The sequence below is a fragment of the Puntigrus tetrazona genome, unplaced genomic scaffold, assembly GCF_018831695.1.
Source record: "Puntigrus tetrazona isolate hp1 unplaced genomic scaffold, ASM1883169v1 S000001111, whole genome shotgun sequence".
NCBI lineage: Eukaryota > Metazoa > Chordata > Actinopteri > Cypriniformes > Cyprinidae > Puntigrus > Puntigrus tetrazona.
Genome location: NW_025048699.1, coordinates 335,001 through 350,000, shown reverse-complemented (window position 1 = coordinate 350,000; position 15,000 = coordinate 335,001). Strand labels below are relative to the sequence as shown.

Here is a 15,000-nt window from a genome sequence, read left to right as displayed (position 1 = left end):
TGAAATTACGTCAATAAATGAAAAACAGATGCATAAATCTTAACTAAAAAAATCTGAGGGCTTCGTGCTGAAATAAACAGGACAAAAAAAAAAAAAAAAAAAAGTCATTTAGTTTCTTGCAGGTTTGTTTTGTTGTTTCTCAGACGGAGAAATGTATATGAATATAGAAACTTGTCGAGCTGGCGATCTAATGAGCTCGATCACTGCAGATACTGAGAGTCGTGGGAAGGTGTCGTTTCTGGTATAAAAAAATAACGTGCGGATAATGTAAACAAATTACCAAGGAATAATTAGTCCAGACCGAAAGAAAAACAGCGGCGATATCTGAAGAAGCTGATCGTTACACTGAGATACATCCACGTCTTCATTAAAGACGAACACAACACTCAGAATGTTTGGGAAGAGAGAGACACTGATACTGTTTCCTCGTCTGCTCTAATGAACCCGTCTGCGAGAGTTAATTCACACAGTCGCAGAGACAGACAGTTATTTAGGCACAAAAAAAAAAAAAAAAAAAAAAAGCGTCAAGTAAATTCGGCAAATGTTGGTATTTCAGCGGCTCAAACACGTCCGAGGACTTCGTCCAATCGCAGTCTTCTGACGGCTCCGACTACAGATTCTAACAAACATTAAACACAGTAAGGAGGCAATTATGTATGCATGATTTAATCTGCAACTAATTAATATGCAAATGTATTCATATGTTAGTTACTAAATTAAAAATGCAAAGCAGCCCTTATGGTGATTCTGTGATTTCGGCACAAACAGAACATTTGAAAATATTTTTTTTAAAAAAAGAGCACAAAAAAAACGGGAGAAAGAAAACTTCGCCCGCTAGAAGTTCCTCCTTTTAACAGCCTGTTGCTTCTCGGGTGTGCTTTGCGCGTTGCGTGATGTAGTGTTTATGAACGCGCGCGCGTGTGTGTGTGTGTGTGTGTGTGTGTTGTGAGTCCGTGCAGATGGGCCACGGCCGCCGCAGCCTCAGGACATCACAGCGTCACACACACACACTCGTTCTCAGACTCTGGGTCTGGTTAAAGGGCTGCTAACATCTGCTACCTGCCCGACATCAGCCTCGCCATGTGCAAGGCATTATGGGATGCGAGCAGAAACACAAACACATTCGGACCCAGAACACACGGCCAGTTAGTTGAGCTTTAAAGACGTAAACAGACTCAGCATCTCATCATTTATCTTTTGATTAATAACTTATAAAGCCATGATTTGTCACTTTCTGACTGTTTTTATATCATAATTATAATTATCTCATATTTTTGACATCATTGTCTTATTGTATATTTTATCATTTTGATCGACGTCAGACCTTTTTAAAAAATTATTGATATATTTTTGACACTTTTTCATTCATTCACGATTTTTAATCTCCAATCACGTTTTACTATCTCATAATTATTTTTTTATAATACAATTTTGACCTTTAAACTTATAATTTTGATTAATAACCCCATAAATCCATGATTTGTCACTATCTCACCGTTTTTATATCATAATTATAATTATCTCATATTTTTGACATCATTGTCTTATTGTATATTTTATCATTTTGATCGACGTCAGACCTTTTTAAAGAATTATTGTTATATTGTTGACACTTTATCATTCATTTACGATTTTTAATCTCAGTCATGTTTTACTATCTCATAATGATAATTTTTTTTAATATCAGACCCTTTTACCATAACTGGCTTTATTTAAAATCACACTTAAGACTCATGTGCACGTGATAGTTAGGACCTTTTATCTCATAATTACGTCTTAGTATCTCATAACTTTTTTTGAGAAATATGTTATCATATTCTTGACATTTTATCATAATTCCATTTACATGGAGGCCAAGTTTATGACTTGACTTTGACTTGACGAAATTGCGTTTTTATCATAATTTAGACTTGCTAGAATTTAGTCTTTCCATCTCATTTTATCTCAATCTTAATTTGACCACAATCTGATGTCATCATTACTTTTTTCGATCTCATATAAATAACTGAGCGTCTCATAATGATGTTTTCATCTCAGATCTTTTCTAATACTCATTTTGACCTCGTTTGAAGCCGTCTCATAATTACGACTGCGATAACCCAACATGATTCGGTGTATTGTTACAAGCACGCCGTCCTTTTCCGATATTGCGAATCTCCATTAGCTCCTTCGCTGTTCATGAGGTGATTTTTCAGCTTGGTGGAACGGGGCGGATTTGATTTGACTGCTGTATTTGATATATAAAGGGTATGAGTGGAATCAGACAGAAGCAGGAGTGACTGAATGAAAGGCTTCGGCAGACCTTCCCCCACGAGCGGCTCCTCTGAACCCGTGCCAGCGGGAGCCGGGGATGCTGGGTCGCGGCGAAGCAGGCCTCTTTTGGCTCTTGGCTCGCTGTACGTGGGGGGAATGCATTCAGAGTAACACCGAACGACACACTTTGATTGGTGCTGCTCTGGTGCTCGCCAGCAGCCGCGCGTCCTTCCTGTCTCTCTCTCTCTCGGCTGTTACAGTTCAAGATCGTCACGAGCCGCTTCCATACTCAAAAATCACCGACGAGATCTCAATTGTTCCCCGTGAACGGCTAAGAGGAGCCTGAATCGGTACGGAAGACCGTTTTCACCAGACGTCTCACTAAATCATCGTTATGCGATAAAAAAAAAGTCGTAATCATGAGAAACAATGTCTGAATTTATGAGGTGGAAAGTATGGAAAGCCTCATTCGTGACATATGTCCACATTAAGAGATGCTAAGCGGTGATTATTAGCTCATCGAACGAAGTGGAAATTATGAGATAAGCAAAAACTACGAGAAATTCAAATACGAGATAGTGAGTGATAAATGAGACAAAATGGGGATAATAAGGGACGTTTGTGAAATAAAATGAAATACCGTATTATAAGAGTAAAGTATAAATATCATGAGATAAAGTCAAAACTTATGATAAGTATGAGATAAAGGTATTAACTGTGAGATAAGAAGTCAAAATGAAACGAAACGTCAATTATGAGATGCTGTGCAAGCGAAAATGACGAGGTCAAACATTTCAATTACAAGACAAAATTATGACAAAAAATATCAAAATCAAAAACCTGCGCTCTCAATATGGACTCAATCATTTCTCGTCGAATGAAATACTGACTCAATCGTGTCTGTTTCCTGAGGAACAGAACAAAAGCCGATGCTTCATCGAAGTCTCCCATCTGAGCTCCAGCTCTACATAAACAATGCTGGATGTCGGTTTCCCAGCATTCATTAGCTGATGCAGCTCCAGTCGTGAGGGGAGATGGTGCTCATGGGTTCGGGGGTTTAGCTGATATGAACTGTTTCTCTCTCTACAGCTGCGGCTGTCAGCAGTTTTGGCCCCGCTCTCCCCCAGTGCATGCTGGGACACCTGGGGCAATGTCCTCCTCTGCAGCTCCGTGCCCCAGACAAATAAAATAGGCCAAAAACAAGACTAAATACATTACCTGTCTGCTCTGAGTCTGAACGTACAGATCTCACGGACAGAACACGAGTTTACAGCTGCATCCTAGATATATTCCTAGATATATCCTAGAATATTAGAATATTCATGCAAATAAAAATGTTAATGCAGGTATAAAAAAATTGGGAATACATTCATGCAAAAAAAAAAAAAAAAAAAAAAAAAAAAAAAAAAATATATATATATATATATATATATATATATATATATATATATATATATATATTTAAGACAAAAAGACATTTCTGCAATTAAAAAACAATATATATATATATATTTGTATTTTTTTAAATATATTATTAGTATAATCTATATTCATTCATGCAAGTAAAACATTAAAATATCCATGCATATGAAAGATCTTGAAAAGAACGTTTAAGGTTAAATATTATTTATTTTTCTAAAAATGCGCACTAGTGAATTCAGGTCATTTCTGACTATTTTGTTGCCATATTGTAAGTAAGAAGCCAGAATATTACTATAAAATAGATTGAGATCATATACAATGCAACACAAAACGCATTTCAACACACACACACACACACACACACACACACACACACACACTCTCATGTGTTCCTGCTGCATCCAAAGCCACTGGGTAATAAAACACACTTTAACTCGGACACATTTGTCCAAAAATGAATCGATGTTTTTAGCCAATTAACAAGTGCATCATCGCCTTAAAATCAGCCGTGACATTTGTGAGCGATATCACCCCGAAAACTGTTCCACGCAGAAATAAATGTGCAGAAACAGACAGTGATTTGGCAGAGATGTGCAGAGAGCATTCCACATCGGTTCTGAAGCTGGAGCTGAGATCACACACACACACACACACACACAGGAAACTGACTTCATTTCCTCTGTGCATTGCTCAATGGAAAACACACAGGACCTGGTTCATATAATTCTCTCCTGGATCTCATCTCAGCTTTAACACACACACACACACACACACACACACACACACACACACACACACACTTCTCCTGGTTTGATTGCTGGAATGTATGTTTATTTGTATCATTATATTCCGTTCGCGTGTGTGTTGCTGCATTAATATCGAATGTGAGTCACAGAAGTGTGTTTATCAACAATATAAAGTGACTCATCCAATCAGAGAAGTTCTATAAAGTTCAGTTCTATATTTCAGCACAAGATTCACGTTTCACCGCAATAAACGGCAGAAACCAGAAGACAAGCGTGAACGAAGACGATTTTCACAACATTTAAAACAAAAAGAACATTTCAGCGGCGCTGAGATTCCCAAGATATCAAAAAAGTTCACTTCCGCTTTGAAAAACATATTAGAATTAAGATAATAAATTCCAGCTGAATGATTTGTGATCATAAAAGACAGATCAACGCACATTAATATGTGCAATATATCGGATATTGTCATTACGCAAAACTAAATCATATCGGTGATCAGCAAACATGACTGCATCTGCTCGCACGGATGTGCCGTTTCTGCCAAATATTTCCTGACGGGAATGTTGGGAACGTCTGGGAGAAAGAGAGAGAGAGAGAGAGACGGGTTTTATCTGAGCCGAAGTTCTCTGTAAACAGCACAAACAAACAGGGCTCAAGACATCGACGTGAAATGGCCGCCGCGGAGGTGAAGAGAGAAACAGATGCTGCGCTGGAGGAGAGGATGGAGGGATGAGGACGAGGAAAAACCGAGGACGGGAATGTGGAAAGAATGTGATGACGGACAGAGGAAAACAATATCGCTCGGGGGTTTTAGTTTACGGTGTTCTCACATTTCTGAGGAGAAATTAAAATAGATACAAAGGAGGCAATAATTGCATAAAATTAATGTGGACGACATATAAAGTTTATACTGAGATCAGAAGAGATTTTATGAATAATAGCTATCTATCTATCTATCTATCTATCTATCTATATATATATATATATATATATATATATGTATATCTAACATACCTATTCATGCAAAAAAAAAAAGGATATTCATGCAAATAAAATAAAATAAAATCATTCAGGTAAAAAATATCTGAATGTTCCTTCATTTAAAAAATATTAGAATATCAATGCAAGTAAAAAAAAAATCAGATATTCATGCAAGTAAACATAACAGTGATGTCAAATGAAAAAGATATATCAGTGCAAATAAAACTATTCATGTCAGGTAAAAATAAAAACCACTAAAACGTAAATGGAGGTAAACGAATAGAAAAGAATAAGCGAAAAAGCGAAAAAATATTAATATGGATGTCAAGTAAAAAAAAAAATTGGAATCACTCAACTAATAATATTAGGATATCCATGCAACTTCTGCAAACTTGATATGTGATATCTTGCAAATCTGCGAGCGTTTTAAGAAATTAAAACGGTGAAATGGTGAATATTTTCCTCGGATCTCGAGAGAAGAAATCCAGCTGTCCGTGGCGCGCCTCAAAAAAACAAATCTCTATTTATAGACGACACAGAAACCTTTGAGAAACACGGCGCTGGCCTTTTCCCTCAGCAAACGAAGGGACGCGGGGACGTGGCTCCGATATGCTCGCGTCTTGCTTTTTTGGCAGGACTGAATGAAATCGGACCGTTTATTTCATACGGAGGATTTTTCTCCGCTGGGCCGCAGCCAGACGCACGCAGCTGTTTCTGTTATTTCTTTCCACTCGCTTAAAAAAAAAAAAAAAAAAAGAAGATGAAGAAGGAGCCAAAAAATCCCACCATGAGATCATTTACTGCTACATTCTCTCAGCTTCTCTTTCCTGGACGGGCTGACAGGTGAATCGAGGGGAGTTTATTTACACGTTAGCAAGCATTTACCCCGAAACTCACCAAAAATCACCACGAAAGGGACAGCTCGGCTGAAAAAGATCACTTACTCGCCCTCGGCCTTTCTTTCATCGGTGGAGAGCAAACGCAGACATTTATCAGAATGTCAACGCTGCTCTTTTCCATTTATTCAAAGCGTGCTTGAAAACGAGTATGAATATGAATCATTAGAGCGCTATAACGGCAATAATTATAATGCGTTTCCCCCATTTCGGAGCTCAAATGCCTCCATTTACGTCCATACTCTTTATACGGAATATGTATTTTCACGTATACTGAAGTGGACTTGGAATAAAGCGCGTGGCTCAAATTAACTACTGATGCTTTTGTGATCATATGAGAGCTACGTCTAAAAAACCGTGCACAAGACATACGGAAAATGTCTTTCTTTGGTCATGCTTTTTATCTCAAATGCATCCATTCACATCCGCCGTGGTCGTACGGAAAACATAAAATGAACTTTTTAGTTGCATGATGATTTTGTCATATTTGCAATACGATTATTTTGATTAATGTCGTTTCGGAACCTTTTATTCACATCCACATTCTCTGTACGGAAAAGAGCAGCATTCACATTCGTATCTACTGTGAAGAAAGAAAGCCCTAAATCAAATGGATTGCCATTTTTGAAGCTTGTATGCCTCCGTTTACCTCCATATTCACTAAATGTAAAAAAGCAGCTTTCACATGCTCCTAAATATCTTTGTTTTTGCTTTTATATATATATATATATATATATATATATATATATATATAAGAAAGAGAGACATAAATCAATTGAATTGCAATTTTATGGCACTTTTTGTATTTTTTGAAGCTCCGTTTACATCCTCATTCACTGAATGGAAAAAAGAGCAGCGTTTACATTCTGATAAATATCTCGTTTTGTGTTCTACGTGAAAAAAAGAAGGTCACTAGGGCTTTGAGGGTTAGTAAATGATGACAGCGCGTTCATTTTTGCCTGAATTATTCCTAAACACTAATTAAAGTTACGAGATCGCGCCGAAATTAGTAATTTCCCCTTTTTGAATTCTTTATGATCGTGAAATCGACTTCGTCTGTGTCAGTGGAACATAGCTGCAGGAAACTAGCAAATGACACCCGGTTGTCCGCTAATATTTCACAAATCTCGCACAGAAAACCAAGCACATGCTCATTAAGACGTGGTCCAAAACGGCGAGGTTCTGCGGGGTTCACACACACACACACACACACACACTCGGTCGGCTTTAAACAGGGTTCTCACACTCGGGTTCCAACAAAAACGCTGTCGACAGCTGGTGCGGGAGGCTGTTTCTTTCTTTCGCTGAGTTTTGGGCCGCGGCCAAAGTCTTACCTCCGTCTGCACACTGCTCCGTCCGCTACCTGTCACTCAACCCGTCGCCATGGAGACCCACCTGACCCCCCCCCCAATCGCTCTCGCTCTCAGAGCATCGGCGACACAAACCGGCTTCACTTGTGTTTCGTGCATGCTGGGTGTTTTTTTGTGCGTTCGCCGATGTCCGACGAAACCTCAGACACAGAGTCCTCACGTAAAACTGTATTTTGCGACACGAACAGAACCTGTCAAGATCATGTCAATGTTTCACCTCAAAAACTATAAAAAGAAAGATAATTTACATCTAGCTATAAAAATGACAAAATCACTACGAGTGATATTAAAAAAAAAATACTAATTTCTCATTTTATTATTGCATTGCAACAATTAACCTTAAATTTCATTACTGAAATGGAAAGAAAATACATAGTAGCGTATTCAAATATTATGTTAATTGTAATGCATTTATAGATCATGGTAGTATTTAGTTTCCTGCCTATTTTTTTATTCATTTATTTATGAATTACGTTATATAATTCATACATATAATTTGCATTCATTATTTAAATGTGAAAAGAAGCACACGGATGACAATCAAATGAGAATATTGATTGAAAATAGTCATATTCTAAAGAAAGCAAAAGAAATGAAGAATTTCATTGAAAACGGGCTGGTTTTGCACAATGCAATGTCTTATTTATTTCTTTTGAATATGGCAATATCACATTTGAAATATATTTTGATTAATAAACATTTTTTTATTTTTATCAGATTCACATGTGCAAATGCATTTCGATTCAAATAAACTCTTAATAGTAGTTTATTTATGAATTTGCATGGAAAGCGATCATAAAGTATTAATACTGAAGCTAATGCACAGATTTAAGACTTCTTATCTTGAATACGATAACGAAATATGGCGTTTTTGTGAAATCGTGTTCTAATGAACATGAAAGGGTGTAACCTGTTCATTTAAAAGAACCACATGAACAAACTCACCGAATGAACTCACACACACACACACACACACACACACACTCGGCTCTATTGTCAGTAGATGTCATTGTGGGGCATATGCTCTCGCATGGCAGCGAAAACCACAAGAGCACAATTAAAAAACACTAAAGTGTGTTTACTGCCATAAACCTGCGCTGTTCCGGCTTATTAAAACACGCAGACGGGCGATTCATCTTTATAAAACAACAACATCACCACAAACACTCCAGCGTCCGTCCATAGCACTCCAAGCTCGCTCTCGGTGCAACCAACACGAAAATGCATTTTCAAATCATGCCTAATATTTGAAGAAAGCCACGGCGAAATAAGCAGCACAAGCCGAAGGAGCGGGGCCCTGGACTCACGACGCAGTGCCGTTTGCGGCCTGAAGGGGGAGGAAAAGCTCAGCAAATGGATCGGTGCCGGAGAGATCACGTCCCAACTGAGCATTCTGCTAGACCAAACTTAATTTAATTAACGCTGTATACTTTAAACAATCCGATGTGAGCGCAGGCGAGCAGGAGCGGGAGAACCTCGTCGTACGGAAACATCTGACGAACGGCAAAACCGTGCAAAACAGAATCTTTCTCGTGCAAAAAAAAAAAAAAACCTCCGGCTAAGAAAGACTTTTTTTTTTTTTTTGCACGGTGCATGCGTTGCACAAAACAGCATCAAATAATGCAGAGATCGCAGCGCAGCTCTTTCACGTGGGATTTAGAGAAATCGGAAACGGCTGCGATATCAATCATTTCCTGAAATGCTCGTGCAAAATCATTTCTGTGCATTTTCGCTAATAAAGGGACGATGTGTGCAGATGAATTAGGAAACGGTGATTTCAGTGAGAAAAATAAGCACTAAATGCAATACTTCCATCATATATTATTAGTACTATCATCATATACCAATGATGATAACTAATTGCACGATTGTACATAAACGATCATTTTTGTTTTCATTGAAATATTATTTGCGACCCTGGCCCACAAAACCGTCCATAAGGGTCATTTTTTAAAACTGAAACTAATGCATCATCCGAATATCTGAGAAGCTGAATAAATAAGCTGTGCATTAACGTATGGTTTGATAGATGCAACTGAAAATCTGAAATCAGCGATCAGAAATGATATAACTCGAATATATACCGATTTTTGTCATAAAAGAAAAATGTGTCATTTTGACCTGTATGGTGTATTTTTGTCCGCTGCTCTTATGCTCTTATCTGTGACCGGATTCGTGCGGATAAGAAAAACAATTATGGGAAGCAAATAAAAATGATCTCAGTTTTTGCAAAAAGTACAATTTGCTATATTTAATAATAAAATAAAGATTTATAAAGTATGATTGTGTGACTGGTCTCTGAAAGACAAATTCTCTCACACACTGAGACACCGAAAGCTGATTTCCATCAACACACACACACACACACACACACACAGTAAGCACGTCTAATGGTATTGGTCTCTCACACACAGGCGTGTGTGTGTCGTTAACGAGTCAGAAACACCTGCGCTGGAACGACACACTCCGGACCGGAGCGAGAATCGGCTTCACACCGTCCGGCGGCTCTTAAAGATCTCAGCACAATACGGGCCGGGCGTCCCGCGGGGTCCGCTCGGAGTTTGGACATTCCAGCGTCATCACCCGGGGCCTCGCGCCGCACACAATACACCCTCACACACGCTGTCGCGCCCCCTTTGAAGCCTTTAGCGCGCTCCGTGCGGCTTCAGGTGAATAAAACGCTGACTTACTGATGAGGGCAGTCCGGGAGGAACTTTCCGAACCTTCTTCGTCTGGACTTCTGGAGAAAAAAACAAAGACGGGCGAGATATTTAACACGGGCAGAGTCGCACCAAACGCTTCAGCAAGTGACAGACAGTGTGTGCGCGCGCTTCCGACGGAAATAAAAGCGCGTGATTCGCCCCGAAGGTTGACACCTCAAGGCCCGAGGGTTGACGCATTGTTAACGCAAATAAAGAGCACAAAAAGAGAGAAAATCGATAATCACCGCAAGCCCGTTTTTTTTTTTTTTTGACAGGAGCGATTAGAAAAGAACAAATGAAAAGGTGTTCTTGACATGAGAGATCCTGACATGATGAAACAAACGCAAGGACTTTTTTTAAAAAATCTTTCCCTTTTTTTTTTTCGTGCATCGTTGTTGTGTAGCGTTCGACGGAAAAACGCTTCTGCGAATTAAAAATGCAACTACATTTTAAAAAGAAATAAATAAATGGCCGTACATCAAAATAAACGAAACCTAAAACTAATATTGAAGTGTTGTCATTAAAGCGTGGGGTTTTTTAAAGAGCAGTTATGGACTCAAATAACTTAACACGGGCATCCGAGAAAAAATGCAAACACCTTTGCCGTAATATTAATTGCGGTTGAGTGTTGCGCAGACAGCTTTCGGACAGTGCAAGAACGGAGCAGCTTTTTTAGAGTGAGTAAAGCGGCTGACGATGATGATGATGATGAAGGCTCACCCATGGAGTCGCTGTGAAGGGCTCTTCGGCGCGGGTTCCCTGCGTAATGCTGGTAATACTGAGAGCCCAGTTTGGTGGGAGACACCGTCTCCGGGCTGACCATCCCCACCTCGCCTCCCATGAGACTCGACTGGACACAAACACAAGCGCACACACATTAGAGACACTCGGCCGGGTTAAAACTCACCGCTGAATTAAAATCAGAAAGATGCCACGCATTCCTGGAGTTAAGCGCGAGCAGAGACAGACGTCAGAGACCCGGGCAGGAGACATCAGAGAGCTTCAGTAACGCTGCACGACTATTAAAAAAAAGGGGTTTTCTTTCATCGTCCGTGAAATGTCCCCAGAATAAAGCTCTTTCAAAACGTGACGGAGATATACAAACAGATGCTTGAAATGGCGTAGTTTGTGCTAAAATGATGCAATGTTGTGTTTAAGCGTAGTTTTTTTACCAAAAATAAAAAGGGCTATTTATATGTGTGTGTGTGGTATTTAAAAGACCTATATAATTAAAGACACGGTTTAATCAACAAATGGCAGGTATATACAGTGCAAACAGACACACACACACACACACACACACACACTCATATATAAAACTAATGATGCTTCAAATGTTTTGCTAAAAAAAAGTGACGCAATGCTGCATTAAAGCAAACAGCGTTTTGCAACTTAAGGCCTTTAGTTGAAAAAAATATAACCATTTTGATGTTTAAAAAAGACAAGTTGACCTTCATAATAACATCATAAATGGCAAAAATACACAGACAGATGCTTGAGATGCTTGAGACAAAGCACTGCTATGTTTAGTTAAAGCACGGTATTTTAACAAGTATAAATTCTATACATTTAAAATACAATTTGACCTTCACGATGAGTCACAATTTCACAAAAGTGAAATTTTTTGATGCAAAAAAGCGATGCAACATTTCATTAAAGAATACGGCAATTAAAAAATGATAACAAAGCCCTTTAATTGGGATTTATAAAAGTTAAAAAGATCATCTGACTTTCGTAATTTAAAAAAAATGTACGAACAGAAAATGCTTTCTGATAAAAAGCACAGCGATGTTCCATCAAAGCACGAGATATTTAGAAAAAAAGTAAAAAAAATGCCTTTAATTAGGATTAAAAGTTAAGACATCTGAAATCCAGTTTGACAAATATACTTCAGAAATATTCGAGAATGTCATCAAACATTAAGAAAACGTGATGCGATGTTGCATTGAAGCACACGACATTTAAAAAAAACAAACAGGTAAACGCAAATGCCTTTAATTGGGATTATAAAAGTTAACCTTCACAATCAGAGCCATGCCTTTTTCCGAATATATGCAAATTCAGGAAGATCATCCATCAATCCAGCGTCCCGGCGAGCGAAGCGCACTTACCCCGCACAAACTCTTCCCATCATTACCCTGTCCTGCTAATCAAGCCCAGCTAACGAGAGCTCAAAGAAAGCTAGCTGAAAGGACGGTGGATGTTCGGAAGTCCGATCCGCGAAAGAGCGCGAGACCCGGGCGCCAGACGCAATCAAAACTTCCTCCCGAACTTTTTAGGGACACTCGGGGGGTAACCGGGTCCCGGGCCGGGCTCATTAGAGGACGTGATAAAGTAGGGAGAATGTTTGCGCTGAGCTGAATTCAAATGACGGCAGCTCTCACAACAGACTTAGCGATGCTTGACTAGCGCCGCATTCACATGCAAAACAAGCTAAATAGGCCAATTACGCGGCGGCCCCTGGTCGCAGGCTTCCCCGCGGAGCCGAGCGGGGTCTGCCGCCTTTCACAGGCTAAAACAAAAGAGTCCTTGTCTTAAATAAGTCGCCCCCTCTCACATTTAAGGAGGTTTTTTTCCTTTTTGCAGGAGGGGGACGCTAAAACAAAAGTGTCTCATTTTCAGCGGGACGGACGCTTTCTCCCGAGCGCCGTTGCCTCGCAACTGCGGAGGAAAAGAGCCGGGCCGGCGCGATCGGAGTCTCATGCCCAGTTTGGGAGCCGGCTGGCACGGGTACCCAGCTGGCATCCAGAGGAAATATTAACAAAGATAAATGACACACACCTGAAGACGCCCGTGAAGGATTACCGGGCCGCGGTAATAACAGCAGGCGCATGCTTGCCTGGCCACCAAATGATGATTGCAAGAAACCGAGAAGACATTAACGTAATTGGAAAAGTGCAACAAACAAAAAAAGAGGAGAAAGTGAGAGGGATGCTCTGAGAATGCATCGAGATCAAAAAGAGACCAAAGAAGCTCGCAACCAGTATAATTATGCAAAAAAAAAAGAGATCTTTGTAATGTCTCGAACGCTTCTCGTAGAATTCAAGGAGACCAAACAACCACGGTTATATTTTATGAGAGGTCTTGGCGATGTTTTGCACTGAACTCATGTTTGCCTCCGAAAATATAATTACGCACAGACACAAAGAGCTCTCTATAATATCTCGAAGACTGAACAAGCACAGTTATCTCATATTTTAACATCTTCGCGATGTTTTCAAATGCTAAAGCTCATATAGAGACTCCAGTGACCTCATACTTTAACGCGCAAACCAAAAATAACAATAGAATTAAAAAAACGTCACAAACGAGATCTCTCTAACGTCTCGAAGGCTTCTCGAAGACCCCAAAGAGATCAGATAACCCAGAGATCTTGAGACGTTTCACACTGAACTCGCGCAAACAATGTATGCAAAGCGAAAATCGAATTATGCGCAGGCAACAAGACAAAAAGCAAAATCACAAACGAGATCTCTCGAACGTCTCAAAGGCTTCTCGTAGAAGGCATTGAGGTTAAAAAGAGATCCCAGAAGAGATCTCGACAATGTCTCACATGTCAAACGTCATCATTATAGAGTTAAAAAGCACAAACGGTATCTCTTTACTGCTTCTCCTAGAATTAAACAGATAGTCGCACCCCGGTAATCTCACACGAGATCCGCTCGTATCCCCCAAAAAATGTAAATATATGCGATGCACACGGAAATGATCCTCACAGGATTTTAAAAAGTCACAAATGAGATTAAAGATTGCGTCGTGCAACGGACAGAAGAGATCTGTCAAAGTCTGCAATCGAAGGCATCGATAATAACGATCGATAATAATGTCTCAAATGTTTCTCCTGAACCACAGATAAAACAGAAACGAAGCTTCATGAAATCAGTAAAAACGAATCCCATTTTTTATCACTGAATCAAGAAGGATTATCCCGACAAGTAAAAAAACAATACTGCCTTGTCAACAAGCAAAATGATCTCATTTCAAACAGAAAACAAGATTATTTCGATTGTTTCGGGTAGAAACTCGCTTAATTCTTTTTGAAAACGAGACATTGTCTCGAAAATCCTTGCTTTCGGAATTTCTAGATATTTCGGCTGGAAACAAGACAAAGAATCCTAGACTAGAAAAGCGTTTTTTGGTTGAGTTTCAGACCAGATCTCAACAGCGTCTCACACTAAACTCGCATTTGCTGAGATTTTGCTCACAAAACACTAATGAAATCTTGTCTGCGGGAGAAACCAAAGAATCGAAATCTTTTGCGTCCTCTCATTCTGTGTAGTATTTCTCAAGTCGTTTCTCATTCATAACTCCATAGCTCTGGATTCTTACCCAACGGCAACCGTCCTAACGAACTTCATAGCAAACGCGCTTCGATAACTCAGTCTGGAGAAACGAGAGAGCGGTGAAATGTTGCGTGGAGAAAGCAGGAGAGCAGGGAGATGGATGTTGGTCGCGTGAAAGAAGGAGTGCAGAGGGAAGCGGGGAGGCTAAAAAGAGCAGGAGGCCTGAAGCAGATGAATGAGGACCCCCGCGAGCATCCATCTCCTCGGGTCGGTCCATGCTAAATGGCCCGCGGTCTGCAGGTCTGGAGGACCCACGGGGGGCCCGTTCCCCTCGGACCCGGGGG

The 15,000-nt window shown here is 39.8% G+C and overlaps 1 protein-coding gene across 8 annotated transcripts in view; it reads right to left on the bottom strand.

Moving 5' to 3' along the window:
• The window catches only part of LOC122340985 (transcription factor 4-like), a 140,466-nt gene that overhangs the window by 49,877 nt on the left and 75,589 nt on the right, over positions 1–15,000 (bottom strand). For 7 of the 8 annotated variants that reach the window (XM_043234252.1, XM_043234249.1, XM_043234253.1 and 4 more), the window contains 2 exons: positions 11,094–11,223; positions 10,362–10,411 (listed from right to left, as the gene is read on the bottom strand). The exons of the other annotated variant lie outside the window; for it this stretch is intronic. In XM_043234252.1, coding sequence (XP_043090187.1) covers positions 10,362–10,411; positions 11,094–11,223 — 180 coding nt within the window. The remainder of the gene's footprint in view (positions 1–10,361; positions 10,412–11,093; positions 11,224–15,000) is intronic. 8 annotated transcript variants of the gene reach the window in all.